Source organism: Rhinolophus sinicus, linkage group LG10 (assembly GCF_036562045.2).
Source record: "Rhinolophus sinicus isolate RSC01 linkage group LG10, ASM3656204v1, whole genome shotgun sequence".
NCBI lineage: Eukaryota > Metazoa > Chordata > Mammalia > Chiroptera > Rhinolophidae > Rhinolophus > Rhinolophus sinicus.
In genome coordinates this window covers 106,870,182-106,882,929 of record NC_133759.1, presented here as the reverse complement: position 1 = coordinate 106,882,929, position 12,748 = coordinate 106,870,182, and the positions used below count along the sequence as shown (strand labels likewise).

At 42.5% G+C, this 12,748-nt stretch overlaps 1 protein-coding gene across 1 annotated transcript; it reads left to right on the top strand.

The window, feature by feature from the left end:
* Nucleotides 1-4,189: 4,189 nt before the first annotated feature.
* Nucleotides 4,190-11,939, top strand: THOC3 (THO complex subunit 3). The gene is made up of 6 exons (XM_019716216.2): nt 4,190-4,544; nt 5,178-5,334; nt 6,711-6,915; nt 9,791-9,952; nt 10,059-10,159; nt 11,357-11,939. The coding sequence occupies exons 1-6, from the start codon at nt 4,278-4,280 to the stop codon at nt 11,518-11,520; spliced, it is 1,056 nt and encodes a 351-aa protein (XP_019571775.1). The 5' UTR covers nt 4,190-4,277; the 3' UTR covers nt 11,521-11,939.
* Nucleotides 11,940-12,748: the final 809 nt, after the last annotated feature.

The window sequence follows — 12,748 nt, the reverse complement described above, 5'->3', positions numbered from 1 at the left end:
GGGCTAACACCTCCAAAAACTGCCTTCACATTCTCACACCAGCCTGGGATATTTAAGGGAAAATCTGGGCCTTCCTCCAGAGGCCACGTGATGTGCCAGGGGTCTGCATGGAGTCTTCCCTCAGGTGATGTGGCTCCAATGTGGTCACCAACCCAGGTGATGACAGTACCCTGGAAAGAATGCTGGGCCACAGAGATTGGGATCAGTACGCAAGGGGTATTGTGATCATAAGCAAGCACAAGTTTCAGGGTAATTATCTAAAGCAGGGAACTGGGCAGGGAACATTTCAAGCTCAATCCACAAGGAGGGGTTTTTTCAATTGTTAAGCTCTAGGGCAAGGAGGGGCGAGGCCTCTTTTGTGGGGGTCCCAACCGGAGCGTTTCACTTGAGCATAGATAACATCTTTTAAAATGTGTATACATTTTTTTGGGCATGCCTGGTATAAATAAATGCATATATAAAATTTATATGAAAGATGGTGAATTTGGCATTTGTTTTTACAAAGGTGAGATCATAAACTACATATATTCCTCAGTTACTATATTCTTTCTTGCTTAGTTCATCAGGGCAACCCACCAGATTAGTAACTACAGCTACAACTTGATTTTTTAAGAGCAACAGAGTTATCCATAATATTGATATACACATTTATTCACCCTTCCTCCACTGAGGGACATTCAAGTTGTTTTCAAGATTTTTGTCATTACAAACAATGCCACCATACAGATTCTCACAGATGCATCCTTAGGTTATCAGGACTAGGGTCACTGTATCAAGGGATATGTATGTTTTTTGTTTTTAATGTCAAAGGCCACGTTCCTTATTTTAAAAAGCTTGTGTGTGGACCTCATTTGGATCTTGATTCAAACAAACTATAAAAAGAAGTATGACATTTATAAGACAATGGGAAATTTGAACACTGACGAGATATTTCATTACATTAAGGAATTTTTGTTATTTTTCAGATGTGATAATGGTAGAGATACATACTGAAATATTTATGAAAGAAATAATTTGCTTCAGAGAATATTCTTGGAATAATCCAGCACAATCCAAATCCTGTGAGAAGCTGCCCCTTTGAGTCCTCTTGCTGAGGCCTGTACAACTCCTCTGGAGAACTTTCCTTTCTCCCTTACTGCAGCAAGGTCCATAAACCGAACTTTTCAAATACAGATATGTTCCTGGAGGCCTTTGGTCAGTGGACTTGAAAGCAATCTTTTCAAAGTTTATTGTCCATTTGGATTTCCTCTTCCTTGGGACTGAACTCCCCAGTTCACTGGGAACTGGGGAGTTCTGACGTTTTCTCTTTTGTCTGAGTCGTCCGATTGTTTGCCTTCCCCATTCTTCTCTAGGAGCCATATGCACTACTTCTTAGAAGAGGTCAAAGTTAAGGATTCTCGTTCAGGCTGGATCATCCCAGGTTTGATGGCATTAGCAAGAATTTTCAGGATCTTTTCCGTTCACCAGTAAGGCTACTGGGTGGTGAGGTTGAAGGTAGGAACTGAGCTAGTTTGGACCTCTCTGTTTGCTCCAGACAAATCTGGTTATTTTCTTGGGCATCTGTCTAGTTTGGCTGATGTTCATGATGTGTGTGAGTGTGCGTGTGTGTGTGTGTGTGTGTGTGTGTGTAACATTTATTGCTCATCTCATTAGGTATTAGAGGAGAAAATTCATTGTCTTAACTCAGAAGTCTGATATTTATATTAGATTTTGTTTTATATATTTAGAAGCTCTGATATGAGACAAAAATTCAGTACCTCTTAATCGTTCTTTTATTGATATGAAGTATCACTATTTGTCCATTTTAGTGCTTTTCATCTTGAATTCTACTGTTTGTTACATTAATATTGTAACATACATAACACAGTCTTTTGTTTGGTGTGCTGGGAAAATATTTTGATCTTTAAACCCATGTGTTTTTATTCACTGTGTAACCCTTTCTCAATTCAGATGACTAGACTGTGAGTCACTCTTTGCCTTAGAGGAGATTGTCGAAATGCAACCAGAATACAAAAGAAGCAAATTCTTGGTTTGTGAATGTCAGAGCTGTGGCTCAGGTGTAAGACATTCTCAGCCAGTTTCTTCACCCTCAGAGGAGAGAAGAGTCAAGTCACATTCTGTTTGCCCTGTTCTATTTCCTTAGGTGTTACTTCTCTTTTTTGTGATGTGTGGGGTTTCTCATTTCTGATGTCAGAATTTTACTCAAATATTTTGCTATTCTTGGGTTGGGTGTTTTCACTTAATTTTTGAAGTTTCCTCATTAGCCCACATGTGAGTGCTGGATTGGTTTATGGCATCTCATTGCCAGGAATTTCAGGAAAGTGCTTTGCTGCTGGGGGGGGGGGGGCAAATGGGTGGGGGTTGGTATGTTAGTGTCTAGTCTTCTGGAAATGGGGACAACCACAGTACATGTCACCTACTAGTTTGCTTTTCTGGTTGAATCCTGACTTACACACACCTATATGTTGAGGCTCTGCCAGGAGTGATTTCTTTAGCACCAATAACTTCCCCAAAGTCTCCCACCATCAAAGGACTTACACATCAAATCCCCCTCCTTCCTTACCTACTCTTCCTTCACTGTAGGATGTCTCCCTCACCCCCTGAAAGTTCCCTCACACATCCTGTTATTTCTGACATTATTTATGACCTGATTCTGCTGTGAGTGATCCTAAAGGTCCTAAGACTCCCATATGTAAAAACATCCTTCAGAGTTGCAGCAAAAATCAACTCCTGCAAGGTGGTAGGTGGGACTATAAAAATGGACTATAATGGGAGGGAAAACTAGACACCAGTCTCCTACCCAAGAATTTAGTGACTTCATTGGTATTCTGTGGAGTCCTAAAGGCTTTGAAGTCTCTAAGAATTTCTGGGTGTCGTGCGGGAGGGAAGAGAATTGGGAAAAGAAAAGGGGCTCATTTCCTCAGGCCCTTCTGGGAGCGATGCACGGGCTTTATATGTAGACTCATTTAGTATTTAGGACCTCATGACGCTCCCCTATGCTTCTGGTGGAAATGCAGATTGTTAGAACCTCTTCACAGGTGGTTTGGAAATGTTCAAATAAAAAAGTGTGTATGTGCACGATAAAGTTTGTATAGAGTCACTGCAGTATTGTTCCACAAGCAAATGCATGGGCACCAAATGTCCCTGAAGGGGACCAGATGAATAATACCAGTTGTATAAATGATTATCCATCCATATCATTAAAGACTCCATCCATGAAGAATGAGACATCTGCATATGCTGAGAAGAAATAATGTCTTACATGTATTTATCATAGAAAACAAGATATGTAAGGAATGCTACCGAACCATTTTTTTTTTGGGGGGGAGGATATGAACACACTGGTATCCCTCCCCCAAGGTGCTTATTTACACTTACACTATCTCTGGAAGTCCACAAAATAATTTGACAATATTTTTCTGAAAGGGAATTTGGGGACACACGAGGGAGGGAAACTTACTTTTCACTCTATTCTTTTTTGTGCGTTTTACACTTGTTCCCAAGTGTATGCATCCTTAAATTTTTTTTTTAAACTTTTTATTTTGAGATAATTGCAAATTCACAAAAGATTTGCTTTTAAACAAATTTCCAGCCTCCTCCTCATCACCCAAAGTCTCCCCCAGCCCACAGCCCTTCTCTAGGGTCTTGGCTGTAGCTGACAGCCTCCATTGGTTTCTTCAGCTGGACGCTGCTGGACCTGTGGTTTAAGGTAGGGATGTGAATAAGGGCATTTACCTTTTTACTCTGTATCTTTTATATTTTTTGCATATATAATCACGTACCTATAGTATCTTTTAAAAGCAAAGAACTTGCTTATTTAAAAAACCTCCCGACCCCTTCTCACACCCTGGTCCCCCCACCCCCCAGCCTTTTACTTGGGACGAGCTCACCAGCTGGCCCTTCTCCAGCAAGAAGTCAAGGGCGTTGTGCTCGGGCAGCAACCCTAGAAAAAAGTATTCTGCTGACGGGGAACCGAGGTGTAGAAGGATAGCGTTTGTTTCCGTCTTCGATCACACAGGGATACAAACATACCTACCAAGCAATAGGTAAAGGTTAGCTATGAAGCAAATTTGAAGCCGAATCACTACTGTTTGAAAAAGCAAAGGACGCAGCGCGCTGCATGCCGGGATTGGTTTCCCCTTTCCAGCTGGGCCATCGTGCGGCTGCGCAGAAGGGCGGCAACGCTTCCGAGCGCATGCGTGCGGCGGCGGCGGCGGCGGCGGCAAGACTGACTGCGCCGGGGTGGTGGCGCCCGCGCGGGCGCCGGGGAGCTCGGCATGGCGGTGCCTGCGGCGGCCATGGGGCCCTCGGCGCTGGGCCAGAGCGGTCCCGGCTCCTTGGCCCCCTGGTGCTCCGTGAGCAGCAGCCCGACGCGCTACGTGCTCGGGATGCAGGAGCTGTTTCGGGGCCACAGCAAGACGCGCGAGTTCCCGGCGCACAGCGCCAAGGTGCACTCGGTGGCCTGGAGCTGCGACGGGCGCCGCCTGGCCTCGGGGTCCTTCGACAAGACGGCCAGCGTCTTCTTGCTGGAGAAGGACCGGTTGGTGAGCTTTCAGGGCCTGGCCCAGGCCAGGGAGGGGGCGCTGGTGCCGCGGTGAGGGGGGCGGAGGGGCGAGGAGTGTGGCGGGGAGGAATGTGGGGGTGTCGGGAGGAGCAGGCTGCGGTGGGGGGGGGGCCGGGCTGGTAAGGGGAAAGGGGGGCTGTGTCAGGAGTGCGGTAGGAAGGTGTGAAGATGAGGGGGCGAAGGTGAGGAGAGGGGTCCCGCTGGTGGGGAGGAGGATGGATGCGGCCGGGGCGAGGTGGGGTGTGGGGGTGGCGAGGGGCCGTGACCTGATGGGGGCGCTGTCGGGGGAGGAGGGCCCCTTGGACTGTGATGGGGCCTCGGGTGGGGATGAGCCTCGGTAGCGGAGTAAAGGTGGAAAACCAGAAGGAAGGAGAAAGGCGGGAGGGCCAAAGAGGAAGGCGCGGGTGTGGGACGTAGCCTCAGTGCATTGAGAGGTGGGGAGGGAGGAGGACATTGGGAAGAGTTTTGGGGAGGAGGCTTGGCAGGACTGGGGTTTTCAAAATGCTCCGAAGTTTTGTTGGTCTCCAGAGACCTTGGTTTGAATAAAGTTAAGAAGTTTCACGTGGAGGCAGGTAGATATATGTGAAGTGACATCCGGACTCTGTTCTTTCAGGTTAAAGAAAACAATTATCGGGGACACGGGGATAGTGTGGACCAGCTTTGTTGGCATCCAAGTAATCCTGACCTCTTCGTCACTGCATCTGGAGACAAAACCATTCGCATCTGGGATGTGAGGACCACCAAATGCATTGCTACTGTGAACACAAAAGGTGACTCCAGAGAGAGGGCAATAGGAAGATAAGCGACTTATATTTATTCAACAGACATTTTCCAAATAACTTTTCTGTGCCTGGCCTTGTGCTACTTATGGGACATCCTGAGCTGAAAAGACACAACAGTTCAATGCTGGGAGAGACATATGCATAAAAATAAAAAAAAGCAACTAACATAATATGACATGGCTCATTTTATAATGGAGATGTCTACAAGGTGAATACCCAGAATGGAGATGCTTAAGTCTGTTGGGGGAGACAGGGAAGGCCTCACAGAATTTGAGCAAACTCATAGACATAGGAATTTGGTGGTGGAGGTATGGTGGGAGGATGGGGCACCTCTAAGGAGGGAAGAAGGTGTGCAGAGGCGTGGAGAGTTTGGAAAACTGCTGGTCAGCTAGAATGGCTGAAGCTTGGATGGTCCTGGTGGTCTGGGGGAAAATGACCTGAAAGTTGTGCAGGTTATTTATATGTTGTTCTTCATCAGATATTGTCCTGGAAACCTTGAGGTCATTTATTATATTTTATTGACTAAGATGTCATTGATTATAAGATGCACCAGTATTTATAAGTGCAATTAGGAATGAAAATAAAGCTTCCAAATAACCATGTATGTCAAAAATTCTGAGATGCATTTGATGCATTTTAAGATGCATTTATAGATAATAAAATGTGAAAAAAATATACATCTTAGAATCAGATAAGTTGATGACATTTTTACTGGGTGTGTTCAGTGTGGGCCACTGGACTTTGTTGACAAGACTTGTACCTGTAGGTGGAATGAAGCAGTGGTTTCCCCACGTATACAGTGGGTGATACATGCGTGATTTAGGTGGTATGTGGATGAACATTAAAAAATGGTTTTGTGTATGTTTTAATGTCTGTTAGAGAAAAAGAACCAGCTCATAGAATTTATTGCTAATGAAAGCTAAATTTTCTGAGCCAATTTTTAAAAAACTTTTCAATAAAGAAAAACATAGTTGTTACATGGATAGGACAAAATTTGTGAAAGTGGCATGTGAACGACTGGAGTTTGGGAAATGCTAGTGTTAAGAGAATAAATTTACGTTTAGATCTTGGCTCTATTACTTCATAGCTTTGACAGTTTGGCTCATTTTTCTTACCGTCCATTTCTTCCCCTGTAAACAGGGGATAGTAAAGTGATAGTAGAGTATTGTGAGGCCCACATGGGGAAATTTAGCTGAATATGCTGTGCTCATGGTCGATCCTTAGGTGGTGGTGGCTTTCCATGCACTACGACCTTAACGAAGGAGCTCTGGCGATCTCTCTGGTCTTCCTTCGAGGATAACAAAATAAACTTCTGGAGGATTAGGGGCAAACAGGTCATTTTACTGATTTACCTGGTTTCCTAGGGGAGAACATTAATATCTGCTGGAGTCCCGACGGGCAGACCATTGCCGTGGGCAACAAGGATGACGTGGTGACCTTTATTGATGCCAAGACACACCGTTCCAAAGCGGAGGAACAGTTCAAGTTCGAGGTCAATGAAATCTCCTGGAACAATGACAATAACATGTTTTTCCTGACAAATGGCAACGGTTGTATCAACATCCTCAGGTGAGGGGGTCCTAGCTCAGGGGACTCATATCTTTAACAGCTGGGTGTTCTGGTGGATACACAGTGAACTGGATGTGAATCTGTCCTGAAGGAGCTTAAAGGACACATGGTAACAAAGGATCCTGACCTCTGTTGAGCGCCTTTGAGTCAGGCACCTTGTATTTTGCTGGGTCCTCACAGAAATTCTCAGGGGTTGATGGTGTGCTTTCCATTGGCTAGATGAGGGTCTGGGATTCAGAGAAGTGAAGTCACTAGTCACCTGGTGAGCACTAGCACTGGATGCGTCTTGAATGATGGCTGATTTGTACGCTTAAAATCTCAGCCTAAATATTGTGTTCCCTCCAGGGAAGCCATCTTCAACACCCTCTCTCCGCCAAGGTTAGAGGCTTTTGTGCTTCCTTTTGGGAGCATTTCTCATTTTGTATTGTAATAGCATGTTTACCCGTCTATATCTTCCATTGGACTTGAGTCCCATGTGTTTAACTTGTTTACTGTTGAATTCTTACTGCCTAGGCTAATACCTGCTTCACATAGTAGGGATTTCGTTAAATATTTGCTCTCTAAAGGAATGAAATTGTGGAACTGAAATTCAGGTCTTTCAGGTTCTATTCTTTCTACTATCCTGGGTGTGCAATGCAAGGCAGAGTGAAATAGGTTTTACGTTAGAGAGGCTGGGAGTTTGCTGTGGAATCCCAGCGAAAGAAACTCATTGACTGGACGTTGGGGGTTGAAAGGTGCAGGTTCCGAGATTGACCTTGAAAGATAAGTAGAATTTTAAGAATTAGAAAAAGAGAACTGCACAATTGACAAAATAGGTTGTCCATGAGCAAGATTTATTTGGAGAGTAGTTTGTAGATCAGGGTTGCTGGTAGTGGTGGCAATTAAGGTATCTGAAGAGAGGGCCTGAAAATGGGACGATAGAGTTGAAATATAATTTGGGACCAGCTGATGAAAGGCTTGGAATTCTGTGCTTAGCAACTTGAGTTTTATTCTCTAGGCAGTGGGGATTCTATAACTTCCTTTTAAAGCTTTTTTATTAGAAAGTAAAACACAGATACAGAAAGCCACATAAAACAAATGTATAGCTTAATAAACAGTTATATGCATAGCACCTGTGTAACCCCACCCCGTTAAGAAATAGTACTTGGCTGGCGACCCCAGAAGTCAGTCCATAGGCTTTATCCTAATCATAACTCCTGCCCCTCAAAAGTAGGTACTATTTTGATTTTTATCGTTTTAGCTACCAAGTGTGCATCTCTAGATACTCTACTTCTGCCCGTTAAAACAATTTTTATATGTCTTTCAGGGTCCCCCTCCATCTCTTTCTTTTCCTTACAACGTACCTGTTGAAAAAAAACAAGCCATTAACCTGTAGAGATTCTTCCACTCTGGATTTTGCTGATTTCATGTGCTTATTTATTTGTCAGAATGTAAGAGACACTTCCTCTCGTCTGCTGTTTGGTTACCCAGGAATATAGTTTGTTTCGGAAAGACAGGATAAATCCTTGATTCTTTCCCTTTGTCATCAGATAATGAATGAGTTTCCTATCACCTTCCAAGGTGACCAGCTAAGAAGCATCATTATGGACGCGTGTATTTAAGCGTGATAGATGTCTTTCGATCTATTATAATTATTATCCTCATTGAAACTCAAATTATTCCATCACTGGCCAATGGGAACCTCTTCAAATTGATTCCTGAGTCTTTTTTTTTTTTTTTGGTCTAATCCTAGTGGTCTTTAGTTTCTTGCTGTCTGGTATGACAACATGGTTCAGCTTCATCTTGTACATTTCCTGCCCCAGGCCTTTGATCAGAAAATTCTCTGTAAATCCCTGGACGTTTTTTACGAAATAAGAATAGTGCTAGGAATGCCCATATTGATGGGTTGGTCATTGTTTATAGACCTTTCCAGGGGACAGAGCTGCGAAATATATCTATGTATTTTTAAAGGTAAAATACCTTGTGAATTTATACTGATAACTTCCAATTAAAATTCAGGACTACAGAAATTTTACTAAACCTCTTAATTTTACAAATACATCTCTTTCCTTCCAAACCGAGTATTGTGGATCTCAGAGATGCAGTGACATTAGGATATCCTGTGGTTACTCATCCCATGTTACACATATACTTATCTCGGAATAATCACCACCACCAGTGTTATTACTTAAATTAAAACAGCAAATTACGGTTTTTGTATATGCTTTCCTCATTCTTCCTCCATTTAAAAAAATAGTTAATACTATATATTGTCAGACTATACAGCCATGTCATATTATATTTTTCCTTTTAACCATATACAGTTTCTACAAGAAACTGTGTAATGCTCACTACTGGCCCTATGCTGATAAGTCTCTAGTCATTTTCTTGTCAAAGCTCATTCTTTAGATTCCTCTGGAAGGGTTGGTTCATGGGAACAATATTCCCTGAGTTCATACTTACTATAACTTATATACTTATAAAAGTTATAAATGCTTTATTATATTGCACTTACTATTTGAGCTCTTCGTAATTAATAATTAGTTTCGCTAGACGTAAAAAGCCTCAGTTTATGTTTTCTCGTGTATCTTAAATGTTATTCCATTTTCTTTTGGCATGAAGTGTTACTGTCAAAAAGTAATAATCGAATTTTCTTTTTCTTTAAATCTAGTAATTTTACTATGTGTCTTCACGTCTGGGTTCATGTTCTCAGGTGTGTGGTGTGCTGTGTGCTGTTTCGATAAGTTGTTTGAAATCTCTATTTCGGGAAAGTTTTCTTGAATGATAGTCTTCGATATTCTGTTTTATTTCAGTTTTCTTCTTCGTGTCTCCTATTATCATCTTAGCAGCGCAGTCCTCGTCCCACAGTTTCATTGCTGTCTGTCTTGTTTTTCAGCTACCCAGAGCTGAAGCCGGTGCAGTCCATCAATGCCCACCCTTCTAACTGCATCTGTATCAAGTTTGACCCCATGGGGAAGTACTTTGCCACAGGAAGTGCAGATGCTTTGGTCAGCCTCTGGGATGTGGATGAATTAGTGTGTGTTCGGTGCTTTTCCAGGTAAATAACTGCCAGCACCTTCCTTGTTGGAAAGATTAATGTTATTTCATTTTGGGTGAATTGTGCCCTCTTCCTGGGTTACTCTAATGTCTAATCTGTGTTACAGGCTGGATTGGCCTGTGAGGACCCTCAGTTTTAGCCATGATGGGAAAATGCTGGCATCAGCGTCAGAAGATCATTTTATTGACATTGCTGAAGTAGAGACAGGTAACTAAAACTCTCCCTACCTTAATCTTCTGTCTTTCATCTCTGGCCATCGGGACTTTTCTTTTCATGTGTTTTCATCTTTGCACATTACTAATTCACCAGCATTAGCATAAATGAATTTATTTTCTTAATATGACAGTCATAGTCAGTAATGAGGGAGCAAAGAGTTAGGAAAGACGGGCAAATCTGAAGGAAAGTGATGTAGGAAAATAGTTTGCATTTTATTAACTTTTAATTCTTTCACTATAAAAATTAAAAAAAATATTTAAAATATAAATATTTTAAATTTAAAATATAAATATTTTAAATTTAAAATATAGAAAATTTAAAATATAGAAAGTAGAAGGAAGAAAAAAGTGTCATCTGTGGTCCCACTATCTACAACCTCTTTTTAGCATTGTGGTATATTCGTATCTTTTGCCTGCATTTCAACACACACACACACACACACGCACATATGCACACATGTATAATAATACATATAAAACAGCTTTATTGTAATATAATGTACATACCACAGTTGGCTAATTTGAAGTGTATTGAGTGTATGCTGCATTTTTAAATTGGCAACACGCTACATGCTTTTACTACATTAATCTTTACTCTAAGATGGAAAAAAAGTTAAGCGAGACTAAAGGAATAACAGCTTTTGAAAATCATGTTTAATTTCAACAAGTGGGAGGAATGAAATTGGGGGAAAAGAGCGTGTATGACTCTATTACAAGGCATTGAGGTTTAGTGGATGGATCTGTAGCTTTGGCAAGAGACTGACTTTGTCTGTTGACTGTCTTGCTTCCTTGCGGTGTGACTGACTTGTTAAGTCACCTGTTTCTTTATAAAAGGGGGTTTAAAATCATTATCTGTCTTGCTGCATTGTCATTATTCTTTATGGAAATAAGGATCTGTCTGATTCATACGGGTGCTCAACAGACACCAGCCGCTGTTGAGTGTTTCTCCAGGGAGTACAGAATCGGGTTCAGAGCACAGGCTCTTAAGTTAATCCGCCCGCCTTCAGTTCCTGCTCTGCCACCTACTGGCTCGTGACCCCTCTGCGCCTCAGTGTTCTCTGTAGAAATGGGGTAATGATTGTATCTATGTCTTGGGGCTGTTACGTGGATTAAATGAGTTACTACAACTGAGAACGAGTGTGGTCTCTTACTAATGTATTGATTGGTTTCTCTACATTGATTTTTATAGGAGACAAGCTATGGGAGGTGCAGTGTGAGTCCCCGACCTTCACTGTGGCTTGGCACCCCAAAAGGCCTCTGCTGGCATTTGCCTGTGATGACAAAGATGGCAAATACGACAGCAGTCGGGAGGCGGGCACTGTGAAACTGTTTGGGCTTCCTAATGATTCCTGATGGGGGCTGGCACAGGGAGAAGGCCCTGGCCTGCCCGTGTGTGCATTTGGTCTGCTCTCCTGGAATGGGGGGCACCCAGAGTATTTGGACTTCCACTTGGTATAAAATGTAAAGTGTTCTGTTGGGTGGCGTGTTCCCGTTGCCTTCCTGTTGTGTTGGCTGTCCCATCCTTTCCCCCTGCATGAGGGCTTAGCTGTTTGGGTGCGGACGCCAGCATACTACGTCTGGGGGCCTCCTGCCATCTTGCTTTTAGGGTGGACTTCGGGGGGCTGGCTTCTGCTTGGACAGCACCTTATCTGGAGGGGAGGGTCAAGAACGGTGAGTTGGGGTTGGAGATTTTTTTTTTTTTTGAGTGTTTTTTAATATAAAATGTAATTTTGAGAATTGAGCATTTAATAAAACTGACTTGTGTTATGAGACTTCTAGGACTTTGAAATTATGGTGTTATTTTTATGTTATTATAGGGAGATGTTGCAATTTTGCATTCAAAAAAAAATTTCTAGTTTAAAGGTTGTAGTTCTATTATTTAATGTCTTACCACAAGAACTCCGAAATGCAGGGACAAAATGGGAAGTGCGTGGGCAGTGGCCGTCCTTTTAAGTCATCAGGTGTGTGTGTGTACGTGTACGTGTACCTGGCCTCGTTCTTCAAAGGATTTGTAGATGACAAATTTATAATAAGTACTGAGAAAATGAGTGAAATACAAATAACATCAGGATAAGAAATATAAATTAGAATAGATAGGCAAGACTAGGGAAATTAAAATAGAAATAAGCCAAGAATTAGGACCTAATTGAATGCGTGAACGACTTTTCCCTGCTGGCAGTGTGAAGAAGGGGGTAGTTAGTTAGCCAGTTAAAAGAAAAGCACCTGCCAGCAGAGCAAAGCTTTGGTCAGCTCTCACCTCCAAAAGAAATGGCTCATGTGGGGGATTCTTACTTGTGAGCAGTGTCTTGATTTTCATTATATTTGAATGTATTTTGGCATTAAAAAAATAGGAAGATGCCTCAGTAAGTGATGTTTGTAGAAAGATTTGGGAAAAGCAGGTAAGCCAAAAGAAAAATCATATTCCTAGCGCTTCAGTTGCAATGGTTTTTCTGTTCTCATTTGCGATTCCCATTTTACAGGTGAGTGACCCAGGGCTCTGAGCAGTCGACTCTTGGCCTGGGTTAGTGTCTGATGGCTTGAACCCGTCTTCAGGCTCAGCAGTATTTCCTCCTCCAGCCCC

Coding starts and splice junctions, on each gene's coding strand:
- THOC3 (XM_019716216.2), top strand. CDS start 4,278: ATGGCGGTGCCTGCGGCGGCCATGGGGCCCTCGGCGCTGGGCCAGAGC. Junction 4,545..5,177: donor TGCTGGAGAAGGACCGGTTG/GTGAGCTTTCAG, acceptor CTGTTCTTTCAG/GTTAAAGAAAACAATTATCG. Junction 6,916..9,790: donor GGTTGTATCAACATCCTCAG/GTGAGGGGGTCC, acceptor CTTGTTTTTCAG/CTACCCAGAGCTGAAGCCGG.